This window comes from Podarcis liolepis (assembly GCF_965112155.1).
Source record: "Podarcis liolepis genome assembly, chromosome: 1".
Classification (NCBI taxonomy): domain Eukaryota; kingdom Metazoa; phylum Chordata; class Lepidosauria; order Squamata; family Lacertidae; genus Podarcis; species Podarcis liolepis.
Genome location: NC_139554.1, coordinates 68,596,861 through 68,610,030, shown reverse-complemented (window position 1 = coordinate 68,610,030; position 13,170 = coordinate 68,596,861). Strand labels below are relative to the sequence as shown.

General features: G+C 40.4%; 1 protein-coding gene across 1 annotated transcript; it reads right to left on the bottom strand.

Annotated features, from left to right (window-relative positions):
* Positions 1-294: 294 nt before the first annotated feature.
* LYVE1 (lymphatic vessel endothelial hyaluronan receptor 1) lies at positions 295-12,700 on the bottom strand. The gene is made up of 6 exons (XM_083478699.1): positions 12,394-12,700; positions 9,151-9,322; positions 7,197-7,336; positions 5,063-5,335; positions 2,013-2,091; positions 295-1,162 (listed from the first exon to the last, which is right to left on the bottom strand). The coding sequence occupies exons 1-6, from the start codon at positions 12,476-12,478 to the stop codon at positions 976-978; spliced, it is 936 nt and encodes a 311-aa protein (XP_083334825.1). The 5' UTR covers positions 12,479-12,700; the 3' UTR covers positions 295-975.
* Positions 12,701-13,170: the final 470 nt, after the last annotated feature.

The window sequence follows — 13,170 nt, the reverse complement described above, 5'->3', positions numbered from 1 at the left end:
TAGGGGGCACAAATCCACTGGTTTAGGGGGCGCAAATCCACGGGTTAGGGGGCGCAAATTACTTGCCTTGCCCCGGGTGCTGACAACCCACGCTACGCCACTGGATTTACTTACTTACTTTGATGTAAATATAGTTAGACTTCTATAAGTAATGGTGGCATTTTGAACATACCATTGATAAACAATTTACTATGGCCTGATATATGCACTTTGAGTTTAACTAATGGCAAGAAAAGCCGATTTTGTATGCTTTTTTTGTTTGCAGATGATCTCCATACAACATTGCAAAAATGATTTCTGCAATTTTTTTTATTAAGATGGAAAAACCTTCCATAATAATTCGAAACCAATCGTGTTGTTTCAAAAGATTGTATCCAAATATATCTCCCTGGAAGTTATATAGAAATAATTATATTGTCTTTTCAGGGCAATCTTAATAAATAAAATGGTATACCGTGGTATGATAATGAATGTGACAATGGCAACATATTTTTTTTGGAGAGATATATTATGCTTTAATCCTAAACACAGTTGCTGCAGAGAAAACTCTATAGAAGAGGATGGAACATACCTCAGAATGTCATGCAGATGATTGCTCTGTTATAATTGTCTTTGGTTTAAATAGAGAGAGAGAGAAGACTGCCTGCTTAAAGTGATTCCTATAAGGAAGTGTTTAGTACAATTTTATCTGAAAAGTTGGATACAACATTTCATAGTTACAAAGTTTGTGCCACATTTTCCCATGTGAATCAGATCTTTTCTCTCCTCTCCACATTAACCCTTCCGTTTATGGAATTCTGTAATGAACTAGGCATATTTTTGTAATGACATGGTATAGCTGATATGCATAAAGTACAAATTGCATAGAGAGACAAAAATATTGACTTTGGCAGTATTTACAACCATCCATTTATAAACAATTTGCTAATATCTGTCATTTGTTCATCTAAGATATGTCCATTTGGATGCCATTTCTTAAACTTCTGCTTCCAAACATTTTACCCGTGGTTCAGGCTTGGCTTGAGATTCTTCCATGTTTTTCCCGTTTCCCTTGGGTTCCTGTTCTGGTGTTTTGACGCTTGTCTTTGTTTCTTTGATGTTCTTGGTTTCAATTTCTACCTTTTTCTCTTCCTTGTTGGTAAATGGAAATGTTTTCTTGTATCTTTAAACAAAATTTGGAACAAGTTAGGAAATTGGACAAGTAACCATAAGTCTCCAATGCTCCCTTCTCCAAAGGAAACTAAGCACTTGCACTATGTCTGGAACATCTTGCCACTCAAAGAATTGAAGCAGGCAATGAACATACTCTTGAGAAGGTGCAAGGAGAACTCAGATAACCCTTAGGGTGCTGTATAGTTAGCTTTGAACTCACCAAAGCCACATAAATGCAACTGTGCAGCACAGCAGTTCCCAATTCATGTGTTTATCCCCCAATAGAATTGAGGGATGTATTTAGGTAAAATCCCAGGACCAGATCAGAGTACTAGTGCTAGCTTCTTTTATGAGCTGCTGTTCCACAGAGGGTCACAGATCTGGTGGTCAAGAGACACATGGGCGTAGCCAGGATTTTTGTTAGGAGGGGCAGGACCTTTGTTGGGGGGGAAGCAGGACTGACGTGATTGGTCAGTTAGTTAAATATTTCTATTGTTTTACTTGATCTGGGGTTAGCTGCCCCCCTGCCCCCCCGCTACATCCACGAAGAGACCATAACATGCAGATTATGTGAATGCACTTCCCTTCCATGTGCAGAACACTGTATATGAACACATGCCTTTGAGTGTACAAATGTATGCAAATGTGCTTCACCTGTATTATGTTTCTACTGCATAAAAGAATATACATGCCAGTAAAGGTACAGGGTTAGAGGCTGACTTGCACAAAGCATTCTACTTGCAGAGTCCAAGGCTCACTTTCTTGGTCGGCATGTTGAATGCGCACATGTCAAGGCAGCAGGTGTCTAAAGATGCATATGGATATTTATTGTAGCAAATAAAACAAAAAAATACCCTTACTTTTTGACATAGCAGACTGCTAAAACAACTGTTGCTGTGAAGAAGATGAGGGCGAGCACAAGGAGGGCAGTGGGTACACCTAGAGAGAGAAACAGATTGTTTTAGAATCAAAGTGTGTGAAGGGTAATCCATCATGTCTGGTGGTTTCCAAAGGCTGGTCAGCACACAACATTGATTTGTGGATGGGAATTCAAGGGGGCGTTTTGGACCTATACAGCTCAGGACCAAAGTATTTGAGGAACTAGCTTGCCCTGTATCAGGAACTCGCTTCTCAGCAGTTGACTTGTCCTCTCTGCAAGAGTTTAGGAGATATGCAGCCAAGAAAGGGACATTTACTGTTACACTCCTTGCATTGTGGAATGTTGTTTTCAGGAATTGCTTTTCTCTCCCTGTTTTTTTTAAAAAAGTAATATATTTCTGTTTTAGCTTGTATTTGGTTTTTGTGACTGGTTGAGTTGTGGATGTCCTTTGTTCATATTGATGGATCTGTTGGTTTTGTTTTCATTTATGTGATTTTATATGAAAATGTGATTTTTAAAATTAAAAAACCATGTTTTGTTTCTACTCCAAAAGTGTTATAAAATGTCTTAAAGCAGCACACTTAAAAAAAAATATACACAAAATATTTTGTGGCCAAAAAAATTTCCCTGGAACTTCACAGAACAGCAGGAATTTTTGTCATACTGGCATGCTTTTGTTGCTGAACAACTTGTCCCCACAGAGCATGTGCAACTAATTAGTCACTGTGTCCTGGCATATGATTCAGCCTGGGCGTAGTTGGTAGATTAATCTTGGCACTGATAATTTTTTTAACATTAAGCCAGCCCAAAATGCCTGTTAGCATTACTTTATTTCTGTTCTTGTCCTCTCAGAGTTGGAGAAAGATGATGTCATCATCTAGACTGACGAGAAAAATCTAATGTTGCAGTGCTATGCACACTTAAAGGTAAAGGTAAAGGGACCCCTGACCGTTAAGTCCAGTCGCAGATGACTCTGGGGTTGTGGTGCTCATCTCGCTTTAATGGCCGAGGGAGCCGTTGTTTGTCCACAGACAGCTTCCAGGTCCTGTGGCCAGCATGACTAAGCCACTTCTGGCGAAAGCAGAGCAGCGCACGAAAAAGCCGTTTACCTTCCTGCCGGAGTGGTACCTATTTATCTACTTGCACTTTGACGTGCTTTTCAAACTGCTAGGTGGGCAGGAGCTGGGGCCGAGCAACGGGAGCTCACCCCGTCACGGGGATTCGAACCGCCAACCTTCTGATTGGCAAGCCCTAGGCTGTGTGGTTTGGACCACAGCGCCACCTGCTTACCTGGGAGTAAATCCCATTTTATGATGGCAAATTCCATTAGCAAAAATTATGATGGCCAGATGCAAAAGAGGACAGGGCTCATGAACCTTTAATAATTAGTAGAATAGGGAATTTTTTGCCAGCATAGGTTGCACAACAGTAGGATTTGCTGAAGATCCCTCTTCTAATCAACTATTAAAGGTGCGGGAGTGCGGTCTGCTTTTCTATCTGGCCACCCTGGAAGGACATTTCCATAAAAAAGACTTTGAAACCACTTCTGTAGCTCAGTATCCCTGGACTGAAATGAGATTGACTAAGAATTCTTTGACATAACTACTTTGTCGTGTCATCAGCAGCCACAATGAGCAGCAACTATCTGTCATGCCCTTTTGGATACAGGAGAAGAAGAACTCTCTTATATCTCAAAACTAGCACACCTCCCACAAGCAAGAAAGCAGCAGAAACCCACCTAAACCTGGGGGAGGGGGAAAGTTATAGCCCTCAACCACATTTCATGCAGATATCATGGAGAGGAAAATGGGGGAATGGGTGGTGGAAAGAGAGAAAAGGTGGTACTCACCTATCTTGGGCTCTGTCCTCACCCATTGCTTGTTTTAATTCCACTCATTGCGAGCACTAGGCCTATGACAGATTACTTCCAACAAGAGAATGTGACCCTTGACTTAAGGGCCGGGCCCCCTCAATGTTTAGAAGGCTCCGTGTACAGTGTCCTGATGTCACATGACTTCGGGCATGTGATATCAGAACGTCACGTCGGGTCCCCTCAATCCTCTGGAGTAGGTGGCACTTTTGCCTGCACTTAAGACTTTACCTTTCCTGATCTGTGGCTTTGAACAACCTGCAAGCATTCTTTACTTTCTCTCATCTACCTTTTCCCTAGTCTAATTTTTGGGAAGTTTCCTCTTTTGAGGTCAAATGCAACTTTCTTGGACTTTCCTGGCAATAGCCCACCTACATATATGGTGAATTTGAGACCACTGTGGCCACTGTTTCCAATCAGTTCAACACCACTTACATCCTGCCCTAGGTCCTAGGCACCACTAAACATAAAATCCTGGGTGGCCACCCCTTGGTCGATTTGTTGTTGTTCTAGGCACAGCTATTTAGCGTTTCTAAACATTTTGCCTCTTTGCCATGACTGGATTGTGCATATTCCAAGTCTGTATGAAAGTAAGATTCGCATTGGTGTGAAGCTGGTTTGAGAAACAAATCTCAGACAGTACTGTTTTATAACAACAGGATTCATTTGCATTTTGGATAATGTCATGTGGAAAGGCAAGTGAGTGCACAGTAAATTAAAGTGGGAACACAACCTTAGTGGGTTCATGATGGAGGCAAGATTCAAACCAGGGGCTTCCTCAGCCATACTAATGCCAGGTGTCAGTCCCCCCCCTCAAGTGATGTAATATTAAAATAAGAGTCTTCTGAAACAGATCTAGGCTGGGCCAAAAATAAATAATTCTTAAAATACATCAGAAATGAAGAATCTCCTTCGCTCCTGCAGGTCTGGTTTAGTTTACATTCTTTACAGCTTCTTGCTTCAAAATGTCACCTTTCCCTTACCTCCACTCAATATGGATTTTTTAAACCTCAGATGAAGCCCTAGCTTTCCTTTTATTTGCATTAACACATCTACTGATGTTTTGTTATACCACTGGAAAAGACCAGAAGGCATGGGGAAAGTACGAAAACAGCCATACATCTAATTCTCTAAGCTAAATAATGGGATGTTGCTCTTACCTCCAAACAGAGAATCATTTCTAAAGGCAGTTTGTTTTGCCGTGAGATGTAGGATCACATCCTCCGTAGTTGGTGCTGTTGGTGAAATGGTCTGCGTTACACATATAATACGATATAGCAGCTTTGAAGGCTCTTTAGTTTTCTGTGACTCAGATGTTTGAACTACTGCTGAAGTGTCCTGAGGCAAGACGGCAGAAGTAGAGTTTGCCTCCATAGTAACGTCCAGGGATGCAGTTGTACTTTCTTCTGGTATGCAGGAATTAATCCATGTGTCTGAAAAGATGAGGGAAAGCAGTGCATTGAGATGTATTGACACTAGCATTTTGCATGCAGCTGAAATGACTTTTCATACTGAATTGCAGTGAACGCGTTTCTCCTTGCTACAACCATCATAAAACAGGTGGTAATTTCTATTTCTTTTTGTTTGTTTGTTTTTTTTAAAGTACACTTCATCATCCTCATCCTAGTGTCTCTAATAGCTAAGCTGGATGGGAACTGCACTGTCAGTGTAAGTGGGATCCCTGAGAAACAAGAAGGAGGTGTCAGCAGCAATATGAGAGTTAACAATAGGGAAGGTTGAATATCCATTAGAAAAAAAAATGTTTTGCTGGGGGCTCTCTCTCCTGCTCACAATAGGAAAATTGGGAGCATAATGGGAGTGGAAAGCATTAAATTCCTGCACATCTGGTCGTAATAGTGGTTATTTAAATGAAACGACATACTTACTCATTGCTTTCACAAAATTAACATCTCATCTAGTTTGGCCCTTAGGCCAGGAAAAACATTGGTTCAGAAAGTTACCCAACCCATTACATTGCGGTGGTACTTAAAGCCACATTTTAAAGGCATGTTTTGTGTGCGCCTGTAGCCTGTAGGTGCTTTGATATATTAAATGCAGCAAGAGAATTGAGCTGCCAATGTGATCCTGAGGGATAACTAATCCCTTATTCTGAAGGTCGTTTATATAATTTACACAGTTTGAAAGCTATTATGACACCAATGGCCATTCTGAGTACATTTTAATATAATAGAAGGAAATGACCTCTTTACAGTTCTTCATATGAGTCCCTGGTGGAAGCTTGATGACGCATTTTCATTGACTGAATAGGATGCTGAATGACAGAGTGATATTACTTTTATCACCAGAGTCCTTAAGTGATGCCAAAAGTCACAGGGAGGACACAAATTTATCCAAGTACATTTTACACCAAGACTGTTAGAGATTAACACACTCATTATTAGGTAGTATTTTTGTGTTTTTATATTGTAAGATGCACTGTTATCCTAAGATGAAGGGCAGTACAGAAATTTCTACATCATCATCATCATGTGAAGGACAGAGATACTCTGATCCAGCATCAACCAGCAGGGTATCTTTTTCTATCACAATTTGAATTGTATGGAATGTAAATTGTCATACAAGAAATAAAAGAAGCAATAAAATACAATTAAAAATCATGCACCATCTAGCAGAGTGCATTGCAATTGGTACACCATCAGTAATTTTCAAGAGGTTTATGAGGAAATAAGTTGGGGAACTTTTAGAATTTAGAGAGAAAAATGTTTCTTTTTAATTTTGCCTATCTGCTCTCCCCTTCATTCCTTATATCTCCATCCCATCCCTAATTCAAAGAATCTTAGAATCATAGAATTGAAGGGATCCCAAGGGGCCATCTAATCCAACCCTCTGCAATGCAGGAATTGCAGCTAAATAATCTCTGGCTAATAGCCATCCACCCTCCACTTTAAAACCTGAAAGAAAGGAGAGTCCACTGTAACAAAGCTTGATCTGAAACCTTGACAACAACATACCATGACACACCCCAATGATTCTCCACCCTACCTGCTTTACTGCCCTTTCATACCATACACTTTGACCAAGGGGACACAGAGAAGTTAGCGGATAGTTTCCTCTCTCAGGTTGAAAGTTTATGTGTAACTTGTAGTTCCTTTTATCCAAGAGTCAGGGTAAATTGAGAGATGGTGGAAAATGTAAGTTGTGGGGTGGGTGGCGCAGGCTGGCCATGATCTCATGGCAACTGGATAGCCTTCACATGAAATGTCGCTACATCCGCTTAAGAAAGAGATTTGATACAAAATATTATTGCTTGATTCATTATCTTGGCTCACTCACCTGAAGAATTGTAACAGTAAGCATGGACTCGATAGTCATGTTTGGTTCTCCAGATGACTATTCCAGTCTTATTCCTACCACATTTTTCATTTGGAGTTATCCGGGAAATGACAACATACCCTTCTTGTATCCAGCCAAAACTACAACAGAAAACATTGTTTTTCTGTTAAGCGTATGCCCATATCAAGGAATGTTGTTGATAAAATTTAGCATATAAAAGCTAAACTGAACGTTTATTCTGGTCACTGTGGGCCATTGAATAGCTTGCTTGCTTGCTTACCGATTGATTGATTGATTGATTGATTGATTGATTGATTGTGTGAGGCCCACGTTTTGTTTCTCCCTGACACTTATTAGACAACCTACTCTGCAACATGGAGCTTTTATAGAAGAAAGGAAAAGCAAATAATGCTGTAGAAAGGTTCTCTCACAGGTTTATCTTTAAAAAGATAGGCAATATTTTCTACTGTTGACAACTTTATGGATTTACAATCCGGGTTCCAAGATTTGCCATTTGTAGTTTAACACTTGAAATTGTCATATGTTTAAATAGGGGGATGAAATGCCTATGAATGGGTCTGGACTGCATCACTGTGCAATTTGGCTTACTTGCAAATAAGCATGTATAAATTTAATACCACCTTCCTGCTGAATATGTATTTGATGTGGTTCTTCAGCATAATCAAACAACTCATCCAATAATAGCAATTGTCTGTCACACACGATTACACTATCTCAAGGACACAGAAAGTTTTCTTCTTGGTTGTTTTAAAAAACCAAAACTTTATTTAGGACATCCCACCAAGGAGGCAAGATGAGGTGACCAATTTGGGCAGCAGGATCCATAGGATCCAACCTTCAAAGAATGCAATGCCCGCTGCCACCACTGCCACAGTAGCAGTGACAGCTGTAGCATGCGCCTTGAAGACTGGATCTGCTGCCTTCTCACCATCCCCTCAGCAACCTCTTGGCATAGGGAGGAGCTGCTGATCTCCTCCCACACGTGTTCCGATTTAGATATTTATTCCCCCCCCCCCCCGGTTCCCGATGTAGATCTTCACACACCACTTCTTCCCTGGTGGGGGCAGGGGGAGGAACCATTTTGTACTTCACTGCAAGTGTCAAAACATATTGGGCCAGCCCTGACTTTAGCGATTTCTGTACATCAAAACACATCTGTTTAGAAGCAAGTCCCATTGTGTTCAGTGGGGCTGACTTCCTAATAACTGTGTTTAAGATTCAGACTTAATAAAATTGGCAAGAACAGGAAATGAAAAGCTGTATAATGTCACAGTCAGGATGTTACATGGTAAGTAATGTAAAACAAGAGTGTAAAAGGAATGGAAAGACATGTTATAAAAATGTGCAAAGATGTCAATGATTTGATTACTAACTATTCCTGAGATCTAAGGATCTACACAGTTCTGTGACCCTAAGGAGACTCTGGGGCTTACAAGTATTGAACAGCAACTCTCCCTGTCACATAGGCCGTCTCTTTGGAAACCTGGGGACGTTTCAAAAGGAGTTTGTGCTATGGGATAGCAGGATCCTGTTCAAGTGAGACGGAGGTGGGAAGTCAATTTTTCAGTTGGTCTACTCTGAGTACTACTAATGTTGGATGTTATTCTATGGACTTAGACTTAAATATTTGAAATCCCTTCTGTGAAGGAAATGAACAGAGACAGTCACAGCACAATCCTAACTCAATGTAAGTCCTATTGAATTCAATGAGGCTTACTCCCAGGTAAGTGAGGTTAGGATTGAAGCCTTAATCCCAGAATGGATAAATTACTTTTAATCTAAGAAAAGTCAGAATAAGGTGTAGATATTTACGGTAATTATTTCATGCTTTAGATTCATTTATAATAATATTTTTTAAATATTGTATCTACAAAGAGATGTCTATTTGCCAACCTACAATAAAATATTTTAAAAGTTGAAAGATTTTTTGTACCTGCAGGTTTCAAAGCCATGCTTCTGAGCCTCTTCAACCTGAGATTTGTATGCCAGCTGTAACCCCAGCTGCTCGCATATTTCTCGTGCAGTGACAAAATTAAATACACCTTTATTGTTAACATGTGAAGCAAGAGTTATTCCAGAAATCCTGCACTGGAGAGTCTTAACATCTGCAAACAGAGAAGAAATACAGCAAATGATTACCTATAGAAATTTTATCTTTAATTTCATGTACTTTGAAGAGTGGAAAAATTATAAGAGCTACTTTACATAAAGTCAAGTACAGTGGTACCTCGGGTTAAGTACTTAATTTGTTCCGGAGGTCCGTTCTTAACCTGAAACTGTTCTTAACCTGAAGCACTACTTTAGCTAATGGGGCCTCCTGCTGCTGCCGCGCCGCAGGAGCACGATTTCTGTTCTCATCCTGAAGCAAAGTTCTTAACCCGAGGTACTATTTCTGGGTTAGTGGAGTCTGTAACCTGAAGTGTCTGTAACCTGAAGCATATGTAACCCAAGGTACCACTGTATAATTACACCAACTAGCTGAGTCTCTCTAGCATTCCAAGCCAGGGTCATGCCTATTCCCAATAACCAATATTCTTTAACTTTGGTTAGTAAGGATCAGGGAGAGCTGGGTTTTAACTCTCCTTCGGCCTAGTCACTCTCTTAAAGAATTGTTATGAGGGTACAATGGAATGTAAAAAGAATAATGTACACAGCCTGGGACCACCTTGATATCCAAGGATTGGTTTGGGAACATGTGCTTTTGAATGTGTTCATAAATGATCTAGAGTTAGGGGTGAGCAGCGAAGTTACCAAGTTTGCTGGTGATACAAAATGGTTCGGAGTGGTTAAAACAAAACAGGATTGCAAATCGTCCTAAGCAGGGTGAAGGAACAGTAAAAATGGCAAATGTCATTCAGTGTAAGGAAATGTAAAGTGATGCACATCAGAGCAAAAAGTCTTAATTTAATATATACACTTACAGGGTCTGAACTGACAGTGATTGACCAGGAACAGAGGCAGTTTTAGGGGAGCAGGACTGGTTTGGGCGCCACGGTGCAGGGGTGCCTCAGCAATGCTGTAGAGCGCAAGAGATGGGTATGTGGGTGGTTGATTTTAGTGTCGTCGTACAGGGTACTGCTGAAATTTGAGAGCTCAAAGGCTGCCACTGCTGGGAACAAGACCTTGGAGTCTTGAGAAAAGCCTGAGGAAGTTTATGAGTATAGGCTACCATATGGGGGACTTTTTAACCAAGAGAAAATTTGAGTAAGAAGGGACATTATAGAGGTGCATTAAATTATGAATGGCATGAAGAAAGTGGATCGAAAACTGTTTTTCCCTTTCATAATACAGTGGTACCTCGGGTGAAGAACTTATTTCATTCTGGAGGTCCGTTCTTAACCTGAAACTGTTCTTAACCTGAAGCATCACTTTAGCTAATGGGGCCTCCTGTTGCTGCCGTGCCACCGGCGTACGGTTTCTGTTCTCATCCTGAAGCAAAGTTCTTAACCCGAGGTACTATTTCTGGGTTAGCAGAGTCTGTAACCTGAAGCGCCTGTAACCTAAAGCATATGTAATCTGAGGTACCACTGTATAATTCAAAGAATTCAAAGTCACTTGCTGTTCAAAAAGAACATTTGACAAATGAGGTACAGTCAAGATGATAAGGGTCTATTAGATTTGGAGGGAAGAAATGTCTGCAGTATTCTGCAGAACAGTTAGCCTTGGGAATAAGAGACATCCTTTCTTTTAAAATAAGGGAGCAGGGTTTAAAAATAAGCATTGTGTATCTGAATCTTGACTCCTCTTTCCTCTTTAGTCATCAATTTGCCTCAAACAATACTCTACTCCCCAAGGACCAATTTTTCTTACCAAACTGAGTGCTCTCGGTGCATGCAAATATTTGTGGTGTTCAGTGCCAACACTACCATTAGGCAGGAAGGGACAGTACATATTAGAGGGCATAAGATTATTTAAAACAAATTCCATGGCGTCTTTTGGAGTTTCTGCTTCAAATAGCAACATAACTTTGCTATCTTTTTTTATTAAGTGCGTTACTCATAACCTAAGTTTCCTAAGATTAGGAAGTTTACTTGAAACAGGAAAATGAACTTCATTGAAAGAGCTCTTGTGCAGTGACAGATAGAACTGGAGAGTTTGATCATATTATAAAGCTATATTAGACAGTCCAGCGGCTTGGTTGTTCTCTCTCAGGACTTGAAGTGGAAATGGGTGTGGCTGAACTTGCAAGGAAGGAAAAGGAGGAAGGGAAGGGATTCTATCTGAAACAGTGGGAACAAGTAAAGGAAAAGGGGAAAGTATATTAAGCTTGTGGTGACTGGATTTTTTTTTAGCAGGGATAGAGTGCTGGACTGTGCTCTTTGACAACTATAACCTGGGCTGTGAACTTACTGGCTAAAAACAGATGGCTTGCTAGCACTCAGCAGAGCAACTTTAAATCATTTTAAAAGTCATTAAACTAATAACCAGCAAAAACTTTTGAACTGCTCAGTAGATTCAAAACCTTGTTTTTTGTGGTTTGGTTGATAAACACATTTTGAAGATAATAAGAGGGAAGGGAGGAACAAATCCAAGCAAAAAAATAAAACTTAAAAAAAAAAATCACAGAAAAATATCTGATTCTGCAGCTAAGGTAACTGCTACATTACTTGTAACACCTGATTCAGAATTTCATTTTTGAATAATTTATTAACATTCTAATTGCATCTTTAACTGGAGACACTTAGGAGTTCTTGGCTGCTTCCAGACAGCCTGTTTATTGAGTGTCCTGATTTGTTTGCATAAAGTTTGTAGGGAGGTTAGGTGACATTAGCTATTTATTGAGCATTCATTTTGATTTGTTTGCAGAGAGGTTATACAATGTTGGGCCAAGCAAGTGTTATTCCATCCGTTCCAGTGCATCTTTATTGCAAAGAGTCCACATTTTGGGGGCCAGAAACAAGTTTGTTGTGCGAGAGCATAAAGTCAGTGTTAATGGTGCCAGCCAAATTTGCTGCTATGTGTCTGAATCCCACCCCAAAACAGTGGCAGTCTGGAAGCACCCTTATTGTTTAGGTATCCGCCTGCTCTGTGTTTCATTTTACTGCAATCCGGGATTAATTTGCAGAGCTGTGAATAATCTTGCTGAGAATAGTGGGCTGGATTCGATTACCTTGTCCTTACAGTGCTACAGAACACTTCAGAAAAAAACAGTACAAGCAACATACTAAAAACGTACCTTCCAAAGGAAAATTGTGCTGGGTTGTGATGCTTGCAATCCAGGTTGAGAAAAAGAAGATTGTAACTCCAACATGAGATGCCATCCTCGGGAACAGCAGGTGTCGAGATTCAAGCCAGGTTGCTTCCTTCCCACCCTGCAGTGTTGAAAATGGGACGCCTTGCGCACCTTGTGATCTCCAAATGAGGTCCTCCCTTGAGAACTGCTGGACGGCCACTGTGCTCCACCGCAGGCAGGAACGAATTTGTTGCTGAGCTCAAAAGCCATCCCACAGGTCAAGGTCACTAAGTGGAAACGCATGACACCCCCCCCAAAAAAGCTAGTGGGCAGCCTGGAAAATAAAACTAGTGCTGACTCAGAAAACGTACAGCTGAGGAAGAGAGATAACACGATGTTATACTCTTCGTCTTATAAACAACGGGAAGATTTCCCCTATAGCTCTGGGGTGCTCATTCTGTGATAGTTCCTGTTTAGGCAGTTGTGAGTCACTTATCCTTCATTCAGCCTAATCACTTGTTAGCCAGAAGCTGCGGGTGTGGTGTGTAAAACTGTTTATTACCTTATATGTAAAAACATGGAAATCAGAACTTTTGATATAAATTTATAATTTAGATGCATGGTTGAAAGATGAAAAAAATGACTAATGGTTTACAAACTCTGTTTTTGGGAAGGGATAGAATTATAGAATTGTAGAGTTGGAAGGGATCCTGAGTCGTTGCCTAGTCCAACCCCTTCAATGCAGGAATCTCAATATAGAATCAAAATTTGATTTTATTT

Bases quoted from the DNA above. Each gene is read 5' to 3' on its own strand.
- LYVE1 (XM_083478699.1), bottom strand. From the start codon at position 12,478: ATGGCATCTCATGTTGGAGTTACAATCTTCTTTTTCTCAACCTGGATT. The intron at 9,323-12,393 runs GTACGTTTTTAG...CTCTGTTTGCAG, and splicing joins GCACAATTTTCCTTTGGAAG to ATGTTAAGACTCTCCAGTGC. The intron at 2,092-5,062 runs GTAAGAGCAACA...TTCTCTCTCTAG, and splicing joins AAATGATTCTCTGTTTGGAG to GTGTACCCACTGCCCTCCTT.